A 15,353-nucleotide genomic window follows, 5' to 3' on the forward strand; every position below is an offset into this window, starting at 1 on the left:
AATATAATATAATGTCCCTGTGCACCCGATTCATCAATGACTCATTAATATAATATAATGTCCTGTGCACCCGATTCCTCAATGACTCTCATTAATATAATATAATGTCCTGTGCACCCGATTAATCAATGACTCTCATTAATATAATATAATGTCCTGTGCACCCGATTCATCAATGACTCTCATTAATATAATATAATGTCCTGTGCACCCGATTCCTCAATGACTCTCATTAATATAATATAATGTCCTGTGCACCCGATTAATCAATGACTCTCATTAATATAATATAATGTCCTGTGCACCCGATTCATCAATGACTCTCATTAATATAATATAATGTCCTGTGCACCCGGTTCATCAATGACTCTCATTAATATAATATAATATGTCCTGTGCACCCGATTCCTCAATGACTCTCATTAATATAATATAATGTCCTGTGCACCCGATTCATCAATGACTCTCATTAATATAATATATGTCCTGTGCACCCGATGCCTCAATGACTCTCATTAATATAATATAATGTCCTGTGCACCCGATTCCTCAATGACTCTCATTAATATAATATAATGTCCTGTGCACCCGATTCATCAATGACTCTCATTAATATAATATAATGTCCTGTGCGCCCGTTCATCAATGACTCTCATTAATATAATATAATGTCCTGTGCACCCGATTCCTCAATGACTCTCGTTATATAATATAATGTCCTGTGCACCCGATTCCTCAATGACTCTCGTTATATAATATAATGTCCTGTGCACCCGATTCCTCAATGACTCTCATTAATATTATATAATGTCCTGTGCACCCGATTCCTCAATGACTCTCGTTATATAATATAATGTCCTGTGCACCCGATTCCTCAATGACTCTCGTTATATAATATAATGTCCTGTGCACCCGATTCCTCAATGACTCTCATTAATATTATATAATGTCCTGTGCAGCGGGTATTGGCGTTATTCAGCAGACGCTACGATTACAGTCATAGGATTTTCTTTGCACTTTGCAGCTGAAGATCCTGAGAGATCATCATAGAAGTTACAATATAAGAGGCCTATTAGCACTTTGGAGCTCATTCAGACCCGCTCGCTCCCAGCGTATGCAAATCCGGCACACACCCAGCAAGGCAGGCGATCGCACGGCAAGGCATAAGCACGCCCACTATGTCTTGGCGTGCGATCACTTTAAGGATGCAGGCGCCCACCAGCCTGTTATAAGACGCCCACTTGCGCACGTCATCTGCAGAAAGTGTATGCAATCATCGGTACATCGAGGACCATCAGATGCGATTGCAGCGCTTGAGGTTGACTATACCCTGCCGCAAGCACTGCGATCACTTCAGTGTGAAATATAACCAGGTGACGTGTACAATGACGCTGCCTGTTAATTACCTCTGAAATGGAGTTGAGACGCACAGGCACGCCTGTGTTCGCACCTCCACTCCCCCGTTGTTAATGGCCAGCTCCTTTCACTCACTCTGATGGGCTGTCTATGCGCAGCGAGCAAACGCTTCCAGATCTCTCGCACTGCTTCGTGCACGTACACTGCAATGCATGCGCAGATTGCGAAAATCAGACAGCTAGAAACGAGCGCATTCTAGCGAGCGGGTCTGAATCAGCTCCTTTGTCCTCTTCCAGTTCGGAAGGACCCCAAACTCCACCCTTCGCAATCAGCAACAAATAGTAAGTCTTACGGCGTAGGAAATACAACACATTGTTAATTCCGGGCTCCTCTGCAATACCGTTTTCCCTTATTTAAATGTGAATATCAAATGTTCTCTCTACCAGGAGCAAAGAGGATACAATAGGGTATTTATCTATAAATAAATAGCATTTTAATCTCTTAAAATCAAGTCGATGGCTGACGAGCACTCATCCTATGGAGATGTGATAGTAATTCCCCAGGAGGTGGATTTAAAGTCTCTTTGTCCACTTTTTGAAAGTCTTTATTGTTTATGAGTAAGATCAAAATATCTGCAATTTTCCTGATATCGAAATGTGCATGTTGGGGGCCGGGGGCCATTATGCCAACAGACCCCTCCGGAGGGACGTCCAGGGGGGCGTTCTCCAGGTCCCGGATCCTGTGCTCTGCTATAGTTTTCAGGAAAGTATAAAACTCCTTATAATCGATGCCGGTGCACGATTTCATGATGACCTGTAAGAGTAACGAGATCCGGTCACCGCTACAGACGTTATCCCACCATACTTTATATTAGCAGTTTTGTTTTTTACAAATGTATTTGTTTCTATTATCAAAATAACATAAGACCAGCGTGATACCAAGGACAAAAAATGCACACTTAACATGTACGGCTGTCACCAATGTGTGCGAGTGTCAGCTCCGTGGCACAGTACATGCTGTAACAGGTGAGTCATCCATATAATCAATAAATTAAAAAGAACATGAATATTCACCAACTACCCACAGGGCACAGCCTTACTGAGATTGGGACAGCAAATGTTATTATACACCAGGGGTCTTAAACTTGTGCACTCCAGCTACTGTGGAACAACACATCCCAGCATGCCGTGCCAGTTTTGCTATTGGTGCATAGGTCAGGGGTCGCCACCCTTAATTGAGGTGCTACAGTACACTGGTTACTGACACCTCCCTGCAATGGTTGTAGTTCAGCCACTGGTTACTGACGTCCCCCTGCAATGGTTGTAGTTCAGCCACCGGTTACTGACACCCCCCTGCAATGCTTGTAGTTCAGCCACCGGTTACTGACACCCCCTGCAATGCTTGTAGTTCAGCCACCGGTTACTGACACCCCTCTGCAATGCTTGTAGTTCAGCCACCGGTTACTGAAACCCCCCTGCAATGGTTGTAGTTCAGCCACCGGTTACTGACACCCCCCCTGCAATGGTTGTAGTTCAGCCACCGGTTACTGACACCCCCCTGCAATGCTTGTAGTTCAGCCACCGGTTACTGACACCCCCTGCAATGCTTGTAGTTCAGCCACCGGTTACTGAAACCCCCCTGCAATGGTTGTAGTTCAGCCACCGGTTACTGACACCTCCCTGCAATGGTTGTAGTTCAGCCACCGGTTACTGACACCCCCCCTGCAATGGTTGTAGTTCAGCCACCGGTTACTGACACCCCCCTGCAATGGTTGTAGTTCAGCCACCGGTTACTGACACCCCCCTGCAATGGTTGTAGTTCAGCCACTGGTTACTGAAACCCCCCTGCAATGGTTGTAGTTCAGCCACCGGTTACTGACACCCCCCTGCAATGCTTGTAGTTCAGCCACCGGTTACTGACACCCCCTGCAATGCTTGTAGTTCAGCCACCGGTTACTGACACCCCTCTGCAATGCTTGTAGTTCAGCCACCGGTTACTGAAACCCCCCTGCAATGGTTGTAGTTCAGCCACCGGTTACTGACACCCCCCTGCAATGCTTGTAGTTCAGCCACCGGTTACTGACACCCCCTGCAATGCTTGTAGTTCAGCCACCGGTTACTGACACCCCCTGCAATGGTTGTAGTTCAGCCACCGGTTACTGACACCCCTCTGCAATGGTTGTAGTTCAGCCACCGGTTACTGACACCCCCCCTGCAATGGTTGTAGTTCAGACACCGGTTACTGACACCCCCCTGCAATGGTTGTAGTTCAGCCACCGGTTACTGACACCCCCCTGCAATGGTTGTAGTTCAGCCACCGGTTACTGAAACCCCCCTGCAATGGTTGTAGTTCAGTCACCGGTTACTGACACCCCCCTGCAATGGTTGTAGTTCAGCCACCGGTTACTGACACCCCCCTGCAATGGTTGTAGTTCAGCCACCGGTTACTGAAACCCCCCTGCAATGGTTGTAGTTCAGCCACCGGTTACTGACACCCCCTGCAATGGTTGTAGTTCAGCCACCGGTTACTGACACCCCCCTGCAATGGTTGTAGTTCAGCCACCGGTTACTGACACCCCCCTGCAATGGTTGTAGTTCAGCCACTGGTTACTGACACCTCCCTGCAATGGTTGTAGTTCAGCCACCGGTTACTGACACCCCCCCTGCAATGGTTGTAGTTCTGCCACCAGTTACTGACACCCCTGCAATGCTTGTAGTTCAGCCACCGGTTACTGACACCCCCCTGCAATGGTTGTAGTTCAGCCACCGGTTACTGAACCCCCCTGCAATGGTTGTAGTTCAGCCACCGGTTACGGACACCCCCTGCAATGGTTGTAGTTCAGCCACCGGTTACTGACACCCCCCGCAATGGTTGTAGTTCAGCCACCGGTTACTGACACCCCCCCTGCAATGGTTGTAGTTCAGCCACCGGTTACTGAAACCCCCCTGCAATGGTTGTAGTTCAGCCACCGGTTACTGACACCTCCCTGCAATGCTTGTAGTTCAGCCACCGGTTACTGACACCCCCCTGCAATGGTTGTAGTTCAGCCACCGGTTACTGACACCCCCCCTGCAATGGTTGTAGTTCAGCAACCGGTTACGGACACCCCCTGCAATGGTTGTAGTTCAGCCACCGGTTACTGACACCCCCCCTGCAATGGTTGTAGTTCAGCCACCGGTTACTGCCCCCCCCTTGCAATGGTTGTAGTTCAGCCACCGGTTACTGACACCCCCCTGCAATGGTTGTAGTTCAGCCACCGGTTACTGACACCCCCCTGCAATGGTTGTAGTTCAGCCACCGGTTACTGAAACCCCCCTGCAATGGTTGTAGTTCAGCCACCGGTTACTGAAACCCCCCTGCAATGGTTGTAGTTCAGCCACCGGTTACTGAAACCCCCCTGCAATGGTTGTAGTTCAGCCACCGGTTACTGACACCCCCCCTGCAATGGTTGTAGTTCAGCCACTGGTTACTGACACCCCCTTGCAATGGCTGTAGTTCAGCCACCGGTTACTGACACCCCCCTGCAATGGTTGTAGTTCAGCCACCGGTTACTGACACCCCCCTGCAATGGTTGTAGTTCAGCCACTGGTTACTGACACCTCCCTGCAATGGTTGTAGTTCAGCCACCGGTTACTGACACCCCCCTGCAATGGTTGTAGTTCAGCCACCGGTTACTGACACCCCCCTGCAATGGTTGTAGTTCAGCCACTGGTTACTGACACCTCCCTGCAATGGTTGTAGTTCAGCCACCGGTTACTGACACCCCCCCTGCAATGGTTGTAGTTCAGCCTGTTCCTCTGAAGCACAGAGAGGAACATAGACAGCACGTCACACGTGTTACCTGACAGTGCGTGTCCCAGTCCTCCATGGTCTCCTTCCAGTTGCCGATCTCCTTCTGAACAGCCTCCAACTCTGCCTGCAGGAAGCTCCACATCACAGACACGTTGCAGCCGTTCACCCAGTTGTGGTTAATGGAAATAGTATCTTCCTGGAGAGGTAAACAAGTGCTTACATTCCGTACAATTGTTACCATAAGGGGCTAGGTTATAAAATAGAACACCCAGCCTGTCGGTCAGATACCATGGGCCAAATGTAACAGGGTGAGAGATTAGAAAATGTGACTTTAGCAGTAACCTCTGACACTTTTTAAACTCGGCCAATGAAACAGAGTCTGAGAACTGAGCAAACTCACATGTTTTTCAGACTCAAAAAACTCTTATTATTTAAACTCTCATCCAGAAGTTTCCCATTATGAAAATACAATTCAACCAATGTTATAGTGTGAGAGGTTACTGCTAAACTCTCACATTTCCTAAACACTCCCCCTATTACATTTGGCCCCATTACATCTAGCACAATCGGGTAATGTACCGGGTACATTTATGGGCAGACATCTGAAGGCCCTCACTACTAGGGAAACGGTCATCATGTAAAGACATGGCAACACTGATATAATGCCTCTAATAGGGCACTGGGTCGCCATGCCCGGGCACTGCAGCCTGTACGCACCATGCCATTGAGTCTGGCTAGAACTGGAGTTGGAGAGGAAGGGAACCCTCAATCTCTCCCACTAGAACGTCAATCAAATCGTCCTGGCATGGCGGATAGTGGTGCAAAGCGCGATGTCACTGCACATTATAACCACAGAGGCCTCGAGCAGTAGCCATGCTGGCTATTACTTATACCAGGATAGTCCAGCATTCGTATACACAGGGCCTGGTTTTGAGTTACAGGCAGAAGCGCCTGCAGCAGAATCTATTGGCGGTCGCCTGTCTGCGAATACTTTTTCAAACGCCTTCCCCGATGTACATCCATGCGACCGGATGTGCAAGGACTGAGGCGCCCACTTTCAGAGTCTGCGCACGCAGTAATACCGATTGGTGGCTCCTTAGACGTCTCCTTCGGTTGCACAATTGAGACTTGCACCATCCCTATGACGAACGCTCAGCACTTTTCAGCACCATTTCCGTTACTTCTGTCCCAGCCGTAACAGCGCCTTTGTGCGCTCACTCTGAGTAACGCTTGTTACATAGGCGCAGTTGCAAAACAATTGCTCAACTACGTGATCATTGGTATTGCATGCGGCTCTAAATCAGGCCCACAATGGTATTTACTTGGCTAACGCAGGAACCTGTGTGAGGGTCCTCACTCTCCCCGGGGGCTGATTCCCATAAATCTCTGCCGCTGTTACTACATGTGACTGAGGCTGAATGGATTACAATTTGCTCCCATTACGGCATAAGCTCTTCGTCTCACCATGTTGTACACCTGATGGTGCCAGACGCTGGGCACGAAAATGATCTCCCCGGCTTCCTGTATGACCTCCAGCGGCGGGCAGCACCGGTTATAATTTGGGTACAGGTCTGAGTCCTGCAGGGCAGGCGAAGTGACGTCATACGGGAGACATCCGTGGCAGTCGCGCAGATATTGCTCCTGCCCAGGCGGGAACAGAAGCCATTTCTTGCGGCCACATATATTCGCTGACCAGCTGTAGGAGCGGAAGACGTCGGCGTGGAATGGAGTCCTGTGCGTACAAGACACAGTAATCAGGTGATGGCACGGAAATGATATATCTACTGTTCACTGCTTCCCCTCCCCTGTGTCATTGTTTCTCCCCTTATCACTCTCTTGCCCCTCTCTGTGCCACCTACCCCTAACTCTCTCCTGCCCCTCTGCCTTCGCTCTTCCCCCTCTATTTTATTTATACTCTCAAACAGTACCCGGGACATCTTATACAGGTGCTCCGCCGTCACCACACTGTCATTGCACGTCGCTAGTAACCTTCTGTAACGTATGCGGGAATTGCAGCCTTTCCGTCAGCTCTTGGCCTATGCCAGCACTGGTCTGCGGACTGAGACTGTAGCTGGCGCGCGGCCAGAGTTTAGCTGTCAGCTAAGGGAAAAAGAGACTGAGGGGATATAGGCCGGAAAACGGCTGTGCCCTGGTAAGTACCCAGTACGATATGTCCGATCTTTAATATGCAGATTTTTTTTCTATTATTATTTAAATAAACCTTGGTGAGAGGAGTGTGACGTACACATTAGGTGCGACCTGCACACACCAACCTGATTACCTAATTTGTATTAGCGGTTGATTTTATTTAGATAGATGATGATACTGCCACCTACTGGACAGAACGTGATATTACACATAGCAATCAGAACGATTGTGAACGGTAACTTTGGGCCTGATTCAGTAAGGATCACAATTGCGGGCGCAGCTGCGAAAGTATGCTAACGCCTGCTAGAGCTCAGCTGGCATAGAGATGCCCACTGCTGCTTTCTGACATGCACAATTTACACCAGGTCTGACCAGCCACAGAAATAACAAGTCTGGTCACACGCAGTGAGTACTCTCCGCGTCTGAAATCACAGTGGCTAATTTATGCACGGCCATGAAACGGCGTTCCAACGGACAGACGTTCCTCCGTTTCTCTGACCACTCCCCCCCCCGTCAGCATCCCCAGACGCTGGCAGCCTGTCACTCGCTCTGCGATGAATTCCTCTGTGCATGCGTGATCATAATCCGATCGCAGCGCAGGCACAGTGCAGCTTATACGCATGCGCAATGGCGAACAATCGCCCGATCTGCGTACGTAGTTGCATTTGCCAACGCTGCTGAATCAGGCCGAGACCTCAAATGAGAAAACAAAATCGTCATGGCGCCGATAATGTTTAATGGCTAACTATAAAATTACAAATAATTAGCAAGCTGTGTCCCCCTGCGTCAGGTAAACATATAATATCTTCCCTAATGAAGGGAACTAAGATTCCCGATTAGTTTTTCTTTTATAGTTAGCCATTAAACGGTATGACATTAATGACTATATGAAAGTTCCTACTTAATACCATATTACACCAGATAGACGTCAATATAGATTGTAAGCGCTAGGGAACAGGACCTTCACTCCTTCTGTATCAATGTATGTTCCTATATTTTCATTGTGGTATGTTCTATATCTGATTGTACAGATCTTCCCATCATAATGGTAATATATAATAATACTAATAATGTGTAGAATAAAATGCAGCAGGCGTCGCCTCAGGGGGCACAAAGTAATTAGTATATAGCGAGTGCTACTAAAACAGCGATGGTAAACCAGAAGGTAGCCGCACCATGAGCCGGGTGGCCCCATGTAGACAAAGCGGTAATCATCCTCGGTGATGGCATCCCAGTATTCATTCAGCCAGTCTGATGAGAAATACGCTGGCGTTTCATACACATCCTCACGCGGGAATTCTCTAGAAGAAAGAAGGACGTATTTAGTGGCTATTCCACAGCAATTTTGAGACTGTACTGGTTAAACGTCCAATATCTCATATCCAAGCATCACTACTGTACATAAGAGGGTATTTAGTACGAAATTATTAGCAGATAAAAAAACAAGACAAAAAAACAGTTCAAAAAGCAGAGACTACAGTAATTTCAGCTGCTGTGACATCACTGGCCCACCCCCGTGTGTAAAGCATCCAATCATTACACATCTGCCAGCTGTCACTCAAACACTGACTGCTCAGGTAAAGATGCTCCGCCCTCATGGTGTACTGCTGCAGTGGAGGTGGATACAGTCCATGAAGCACAGATACTCGTCATCTCACGTCTATTATTCAGCTCAGTAGTAGGCAGCCTTTGCATATGTTATTGTAAAATGTTGGAATTATGTATAGGGAGCTTGTGTTCAGGCAACTTGTATATTATGAAGACCGGTGAGAATATATTGTTTGGTCTTGTTGGACATGATATATTACAATGTATAGTATGCATATATACCATACATATATCTGCCAGGCACAACCCAGAGAATCCCCGCTCCGCACACAGCCCCCGTCTCTCATCCACTGATCACCTCTCTTTACTCATGCCTCCGTGCCTCTCTTCCCCCTGCCTCCAGACACTCAGGGCCTCCAAACGTTTAACTAGTCTTCATTCTAGCACTCTGCACCTGTCACAACCCGTGCAGTTCCTCTATCCTGCCAGGGGTGTCGCTCTCTGCTCTGGTGCTTCTAGCACACTCAGCTGATGCATACAAACTGCTGAGATTAAGCAGTGTGTGTGCTAGAAGCACCAGAGCAGAGAGCGACACCCCTGGCAGGAAAGTGGAACTGCAGGGGTTTTAACAGGTGCGGGGTGCTAGAATGAAGACTGTTTAACTGCTAACTTGAATCCCATCCAAGCTTATAACACCCCAAAGACATTTACTGGCCCGATTGATACGACCTTTCCCCAGCAATAACTGATTTACGATGCACTGTGTCCCCCTAACCCACCGTTTTCTCTTACTTTTCCCTTTGGGGTGTGAGCTCTTTTCGAGCACAGTCAAATGTTTTAGAATATTTTTGTTTATGAAGATGGAACATAAAATCATGATACTAATAACATAGTGCCCTGTATGTCCTACTTACTTTCTACAGAGTTACTGTTGATGTTAGAGGTTTAGAAATGAATAATAATCATAATGCCTATTAATATTTAAGAGTACCGCGGCTATATATGTGCATATGAACCAGTACCCCTTTATACACAGTGTGTACATACAGTTATGAGAAAACAGTTGGGCAGGATACAAACATAAACACAACATATACAGTATCAGCAGATTTTAGTGTCCAAAATGCTATTCATTTGCTGAGTGTAGCAGATTCCATACTATGAATGGTCAGAAGTGACTGCGAATATGTGTAACCAAACTGCACAGATAGAGGAAGGGGCGATGTAGGAGAGGGTGCCGACGTTAGGCAGTGGGTAGAGTCGGCTCGGCTCATGAGCTTACCATCTATAGGGGCCAGAGCTGCGACTGTAGCAGAGGATGCAGAGGGAATAGTGTCAGGAAGAACAGGACATAGTGAAGAGCTGGGACTGTAGCAGAGGATGCAGAGGGAATAGTGTCAGGAAGGACAGGACATAGTGAAGAGCTGGGACTGTAGCAGAGGATGCAAAGGGAATAGTGTCAGGAAGGACAGGACATAGTGAAGAGCTGGGACTGTAGCAGAGGATGCAGATGGAATAGTGTCAGGTAGGACAGGACATAGTGAAGAGCTGGGACTGTAGCAGAGGATGCAGAGGGAATAGTGTCAGGTAGGACAGGACATAGTGAAGAGCTGGGACTGTAGCAGAGGATGCAGAGGGAATAGTGTCAGGTAGGACAGGACATAGTGAAGAGCTGGGACTGTAGCAGAGGATGCAGAGGGAATAGTGTCAGGTAGGACAGGACATAGTGAAGAGCTGGGAAATTAGAAAGTGCTTGAAAGACTAAAGGTTGGGGGAAGAGTCTGGTCACGTGGGGAAGGATGTTCCATTAATAAGAAGGGAGAATTATCAGATGGCAGAAGTGAGAGGCGGATAAAAGGGAAGAGGAGAAGTGTAGGACACAGGCAGATCTAGGAAGGAGAGTGCCTCACAATGAGGTCAGGAATGTATGAGGCACTGAATACCTCCTCATGTGCCAGTCCTTCAGGTACAGACATCCCTTGGGAGACTGACAGCCGCTCTCTGCATATTCCCTCCAGTAAGAGATGTACTCCCGGAGAGGGATCTGATCTTTGGGGTTAGCGTTGTACTCTTTCACGTCACAGTTTGCCACCGGAACAACCGCGTCCCCTGAAAGAAGATTAAAATGTGGTTACATCATCTACTTTATATGGGGCTATTCACACAAATTTGCCATAAGGCTCAAAAAACAGCAACAAAAATAGATATAAATATTACATGTCTAACTGTACATGACATCTTTAGATTGTAAACTCTCATGAGCAGGGCCCTCTACCCTCAATGTGCTTTTCCTTCCCTCACTTACACCATCATCTTCTCCCCACTGCCAACAACGCCAAACTCTTGGGTACAGCTGATGCAGCAATATGTATTAACCTTGTCCATGTCCTGCAATGTGTACAATCCATGTCCTGCAATGTGTACAATCCATGTCCTGCAATGTGTACAATCCATGTCCTGCAATGTGTACAATCCATGTCCTGCAATGTGTACAATCCATGTCCTGCAATGTGTATAATCCATGTCCTGCAATGTGTATAATCCATGTCCTGCAGTGTGTATAATCCATGTCCTGCAATGTGTATAATGATAATCCATGTCCTGCAATGTGTACAATCCATGTCCTGCAATGTGTATAATCCATGTCCTGCAATGTGTATAATCCATGTCTTGCAATGTGTACAATCCATGTCCTGCAATGTGTATAATCCATGTCCTGCAATGTGTATAATCCATGTCCTGCAATGTGTATAATCCATGTCCCGCAGTGTGTATAATCCATGTCCTGCAATGTGTACAATCCATGTCCTGCAATGTGTATAATGATAATCCATGTCCTGCAATGTGTACAATCCATGTCCTGCAATGTGTATAATGATAATCCATGTCCTGCAATGTGTACAATCCATGTCCCGCAAAGTGTATAATCCATGTCCCGCAATGTGTATAATCCATGTCCCGCAATGTGTATAATTCATGTCCCGCAGTGTGTATAATCCATGTCCCGCAGTGTGTATAATCCATGTCCCGCAGTGTGTATAATCCATGTCCCGCAATGTGCATAATCCATGTCCTGCAATGTGTATGATCCATGTCCTGCAATGTGTATGATCCATGTCCTGCAATGTGTATGATCCAAGTCCTGCAATGTGTATTATCCATGTCCTGCAATGCGTATGATCCATGTCCTGCAATGTGTATGATCCATGTCCTGCAATGTGTATGATCCATGTCCTGCAATGTGTATGATCCATGTCCTGCAATGTGTATGATCCATGTCCTGCAATGTGTATGATCCATGTCCTGCAATGTGTATGATCCATGTCCTGCACTGTCAGTCACATCTTTCTTGTTTTGTTCATACTGTTCCTGTACTTTATAAGGCGCTGAGGAACCCTTGTGGCGCCATATAAATAAAGGCTATAAATGACGAGTTTTCATGCGATTTCTCTGACTTCAGACTACTGGGTGAATGAATAAAACATCATCATAAGTGCACAAAAGAAGAATTAAACGTTGGGCACTAGGAAAACGACCTAAACCAGAGACAGCACCATAGGAACATATTGAATATACAATGTATGAGATTAATAAATAAAAACAAACACTGATTGTACACCCGCAGCCCCCACCCTCTGCCCATACCGAAATTCTGCAGCAGATGGGGCCAGTTGGGCTTGCTGTCAGCGGTCACCCAGGATTTCCGGCTCCCCCAGGACTCGGTGAATTTGGAGGAGAAGAGGCACGGGACATTACAGAGCATATACCTGTTAAAAAACTCATTATAACTGAACTTTTCCGGATCGTCAATGAAGTCAATGTCATTCCAGACGGCGGGAATTATATGTGACTCGTGCTCAGGTTTCCCATCCATAAGGTGATTTATGTACGGTCACCGGTTAGAGAAGACTGGGAATGAGCTGCACAGGCTCCTGTACAAGATACAGTGTATTATAAAGACACTAATGTACCATGTAGCAGTGATGTGCTCATAGTAACTGTAATAACACTACTACTACTAATAATATATAGCTTATAGTAAGGTGCAAAGTTATTGGGCGGTTGCAGATATGATACTGGAAACAGGGGGTGCTGGGCTATTTGAGGGTCTCCTGTCCATCATCTGGGTAATGTAGCGAGATGCTGGGTTATTGGGGGCCCTGTCCTATATAATTACCAGTGTCAGGGGGTGCTGGGTTATTAGGGGCCCTGTCCTATATAATAATCAGTGTCAGGGGGTGCTGGGTTATTGGGGAGCCCCTGTCCTATATAATAACCAGTGTCAGGGGGTGCTGGGTTAATAGGGGCCCTGTCCTATTTAATAACCAGTGTCAGGGGGTGCTGGGTTATTGAGGGCCCTGTCCTATATAATTACCAGTGTCAGGGGGTGCTGGGTTATTAGGGGCCCTGTCCTATATAATAATCAGTGTCAGGGGGTGCTGGGTTATTGGGGTGGGGGGTTGTCCTATATAATAACCAGTCAGGAGGTGCTGGGTTATTGGGGGCCCTGTCCTATATAATAACCAGTGTCAGGGGGTGCTGGGTTATTGGGGGGGGGGCTATCCTATATAATAACCAGTGTCAGGGGGTGCTGGGTTATTGGGGGCCCTGTCCTATATAATAACCAGTGTCAGGGGGTGCTGGGTTATTAGGGGCCCTGTCCTATATAATAACACGTCAGGGAATGCTGGGTTATTGGGGAGCCCCTGTCCTATATAATAACCAGTGTCAGGGGGTGCTGGATTATTGGGGGCCCTGTCCTATATAATAACCAGTGTCAGGGGGTGCTGGGTTATTGGGGGCCCTGTCCTATATAATAACCAGTGTCAGATAGTGGGTGATGGGTTATTGGGGAGCCCCTGTTTTATATAATAACCAGTGTCACACAGGGGGTGCTGGGTTATTGGGGGGCCCTGTCCTGTATAATAACCAGTGTCAGGGGGTCTCTGGGTTATTGGGGAGCCCCTGTCCTATATAATAACCAGTGTCAGACAGGGGGTGCTGGGTTATTGGGGAGCCCCTGTCCTATATAATAACCAGTGTCAGGGGGTGCTGGGTTAATAGGGGCTCTGTCCTATTTAATAACCAGTGTCAGGGGGTGCTGGGTTATTGAGGGCCCTGTCCTATATAATTACCAGTGTCAGGGGGTGCTGGGTTATTAGGGGCCCTGTCCTATATAATAATCAGTGTCAGGGGGTGCTGGGTTATTGGGGGGGGGGGGGTTGTCCTATATAATAACCAGTCAGGAGGTGCTGGGTTATTGGGGGCCCTGTCCTGTATAATAACCAGTGTCAGGGGGTGCTGGGTTATTGGGGGGCCCTGTCCTGTATAATAACCAGTGTCAGGGGGTCTCTGGGTTATTGGGGAGCCCCTGTCCTATATAATAACCAGTGTCAGACAGGGGGTGCTGGGTTATTGGGGAGCCCCTGTCCTATATAATAACCAGTGTCAGGGGGTGCTGGGTTATTAGGGGCCCTGTCCTATATAATAACACGTCAGGGAATGCTGGGTTATTGGGGAGCCCCTGTCCTATATAATAACCAGTGTCAGGGGGTGCTGGGTTATTGGGGGCCCTGTCCTATATAATAACCAGTGTCAGATAGTGGGTGATGGGTTATTGGGGAGCCCGTTTTATATAATAACCAGTGTCACACAGGGGGTGCTGGGTTATTGGGGGGCCCTGTCCTGTATAATAACCAGTGTCAGGGGGTCTCTGGGTTATTGGGGAGCCCCTGTCCTATATAATAACCAGTGTCAGACAGGGGGTGCTTGGTTATTGGGGGACCCTGTCCTGTATAATAACCAGTGTCAGGGGGTCTCTGGGTTATTGGGGAGCCCCTGTCCTATATAATAACCAGTGTCAGACAGGGGGTGCTGGGTTATTAGGGGCCCTGTCCTGTATAATAACCAGTGTCAGGGGGTGCTGGGTTATTAGGGGCCCTGTCCTATTTAATAACCAGTGTCAGGGGGTGCTAGGTTATTAGGGGCCCTGTCCTATTTAATAACCAGTGTCAGGGGGTGCTGGGTTATTAGGGAGAGCCTATCCTATATAATAACCAGTGTCAGGGGTGCTGGGTTATTGGGGAGCCCCTGTCCTATATAATAACCAGTGTCAGACAGGGGGTGCTGGGTTATTGGGGAGCCCCTGTCCTATATAATAACCAGTGTCAGACAGGGGGTGCTGGGTTATTGGGGCCCCTGTGGCCGGAGCTGTGGGGATGGGGTTACCCTGGGTACCCCGTGTAGTGGAAATACCGCAGCAGCAGTGGCCAAGATGTGACATGTGTCGGATCGTTTCCCCCCGGCCTGCCCCTGCCAGACCTTGTTTCCGGTGGGAAGCATTTCCGGGCTGCACATGAATGACGTTGACACTGGCAGATGACGTCATCGTACAGCTACGGAAAGTGATCTGTCTCTTCCCATGCCGGGAGGGGGCGTCACGTGATGCGGGCGGTGACGTCACAGGCGGAGACAACAACACGGAGACCGGAGCGGAGGAGGGTGAGCTA

The 15,353-nt window shown here is 47.9% G+C and overlaps 2 protein-coding genes across 4 annotated transcripts in view; one reads left to right on the forward strand and one right to left on the reverse strand.

The window, feature by feature from the left end:
• Nucleotides 1–853: 853 nt before the first annotated feature.
• On the reverse strand, nt 854–15,225 carry JMJD4 (jumonji domain containing 4). 3 transcript variants are annotated; one of them, XM_088450799.1, is made up of 7 exons: nt 15,100–15,225; nt 12,490–12,611; nt 10,788–10,953; nt 8,472–8,597; nt 6,613–6,880; nt 5,198–5,344; nt 854–2,169 (listed from the first exon to the last, which is right to left on the reverse strand). In XM_088450799.1, exons 2-7 carry the CDS (start codon nt 12,605–12,607, stop codon nt 1,864–1,866), a joined length of 1,131 nt encoding a protein of 376 aa, XP_088306925.1. In that variant the 5' UTR covers nt 12,608–12,611; nt 15,100–15,225; the 3' UTR covers nt 854–1,863. The 3 variants fall into 3 exon arrangements, with proteins under 3 accessions (XP_088306925.1, XP_088306924.1, XP_088306923.1); XM_088450798.1 differs by having other exon boundaries at nt 15,166–15,216; XM_088450797.1 differs by having other exon boundaries at nt 860–2,169; nt 12,490–15,225.
• Nucleotides 15,221–15,353, forward strand: part of SNAP47 (synaptosome associated protein 47) — a 116,435-nt gene continuing 116,302 nt past the window's right edge. Inside the window, 1 exon segment of the mRNA XM_088450800.1 lies at nt 15,221–15,345. The gene's annotated coding sequence lies outside the window, so the exon portion shown is untranslated.

Source organism: Taudactylus pleione, unplaced genomic scaffold, assembly GCF_031769625.1.
Source record: "Taudactylus pleione unplaced genomic scaffold, aTauple2 ptg000524l, whole genome shotgun sequence".
In the NCBI taxonomy this organism is placed as follows: domain Eukaryota; kingdom Metazoa; phylum Chordata; class Amphibia; order Anura; family Myobatrachidae; genus Taudactylus; species Taudactylus pleione.

Coding starts and splice junctions, on each gene's coding strand:
- JMJD4 (XM_088450797.1), bottom strand. CDS start 12,718: ATGGATGGGAAACCTGAGCACGAGTCACATATAATTCCCGCCGTCTGG. Junction 10,954..12,489: donor CCATCTGCTGCAGAATTTCG/GTATGGGCAGAG, acceptor ATCTTCTTTCAG/GGGACGCGGTTGTTCCGGTG. Junction 2,170..5,197: donor ACTGGGACACGCACTGTCAG/GTAACACGTGTG, acceptor TTACTCTTACAG/GTCATCATGAAATCGTGCAC.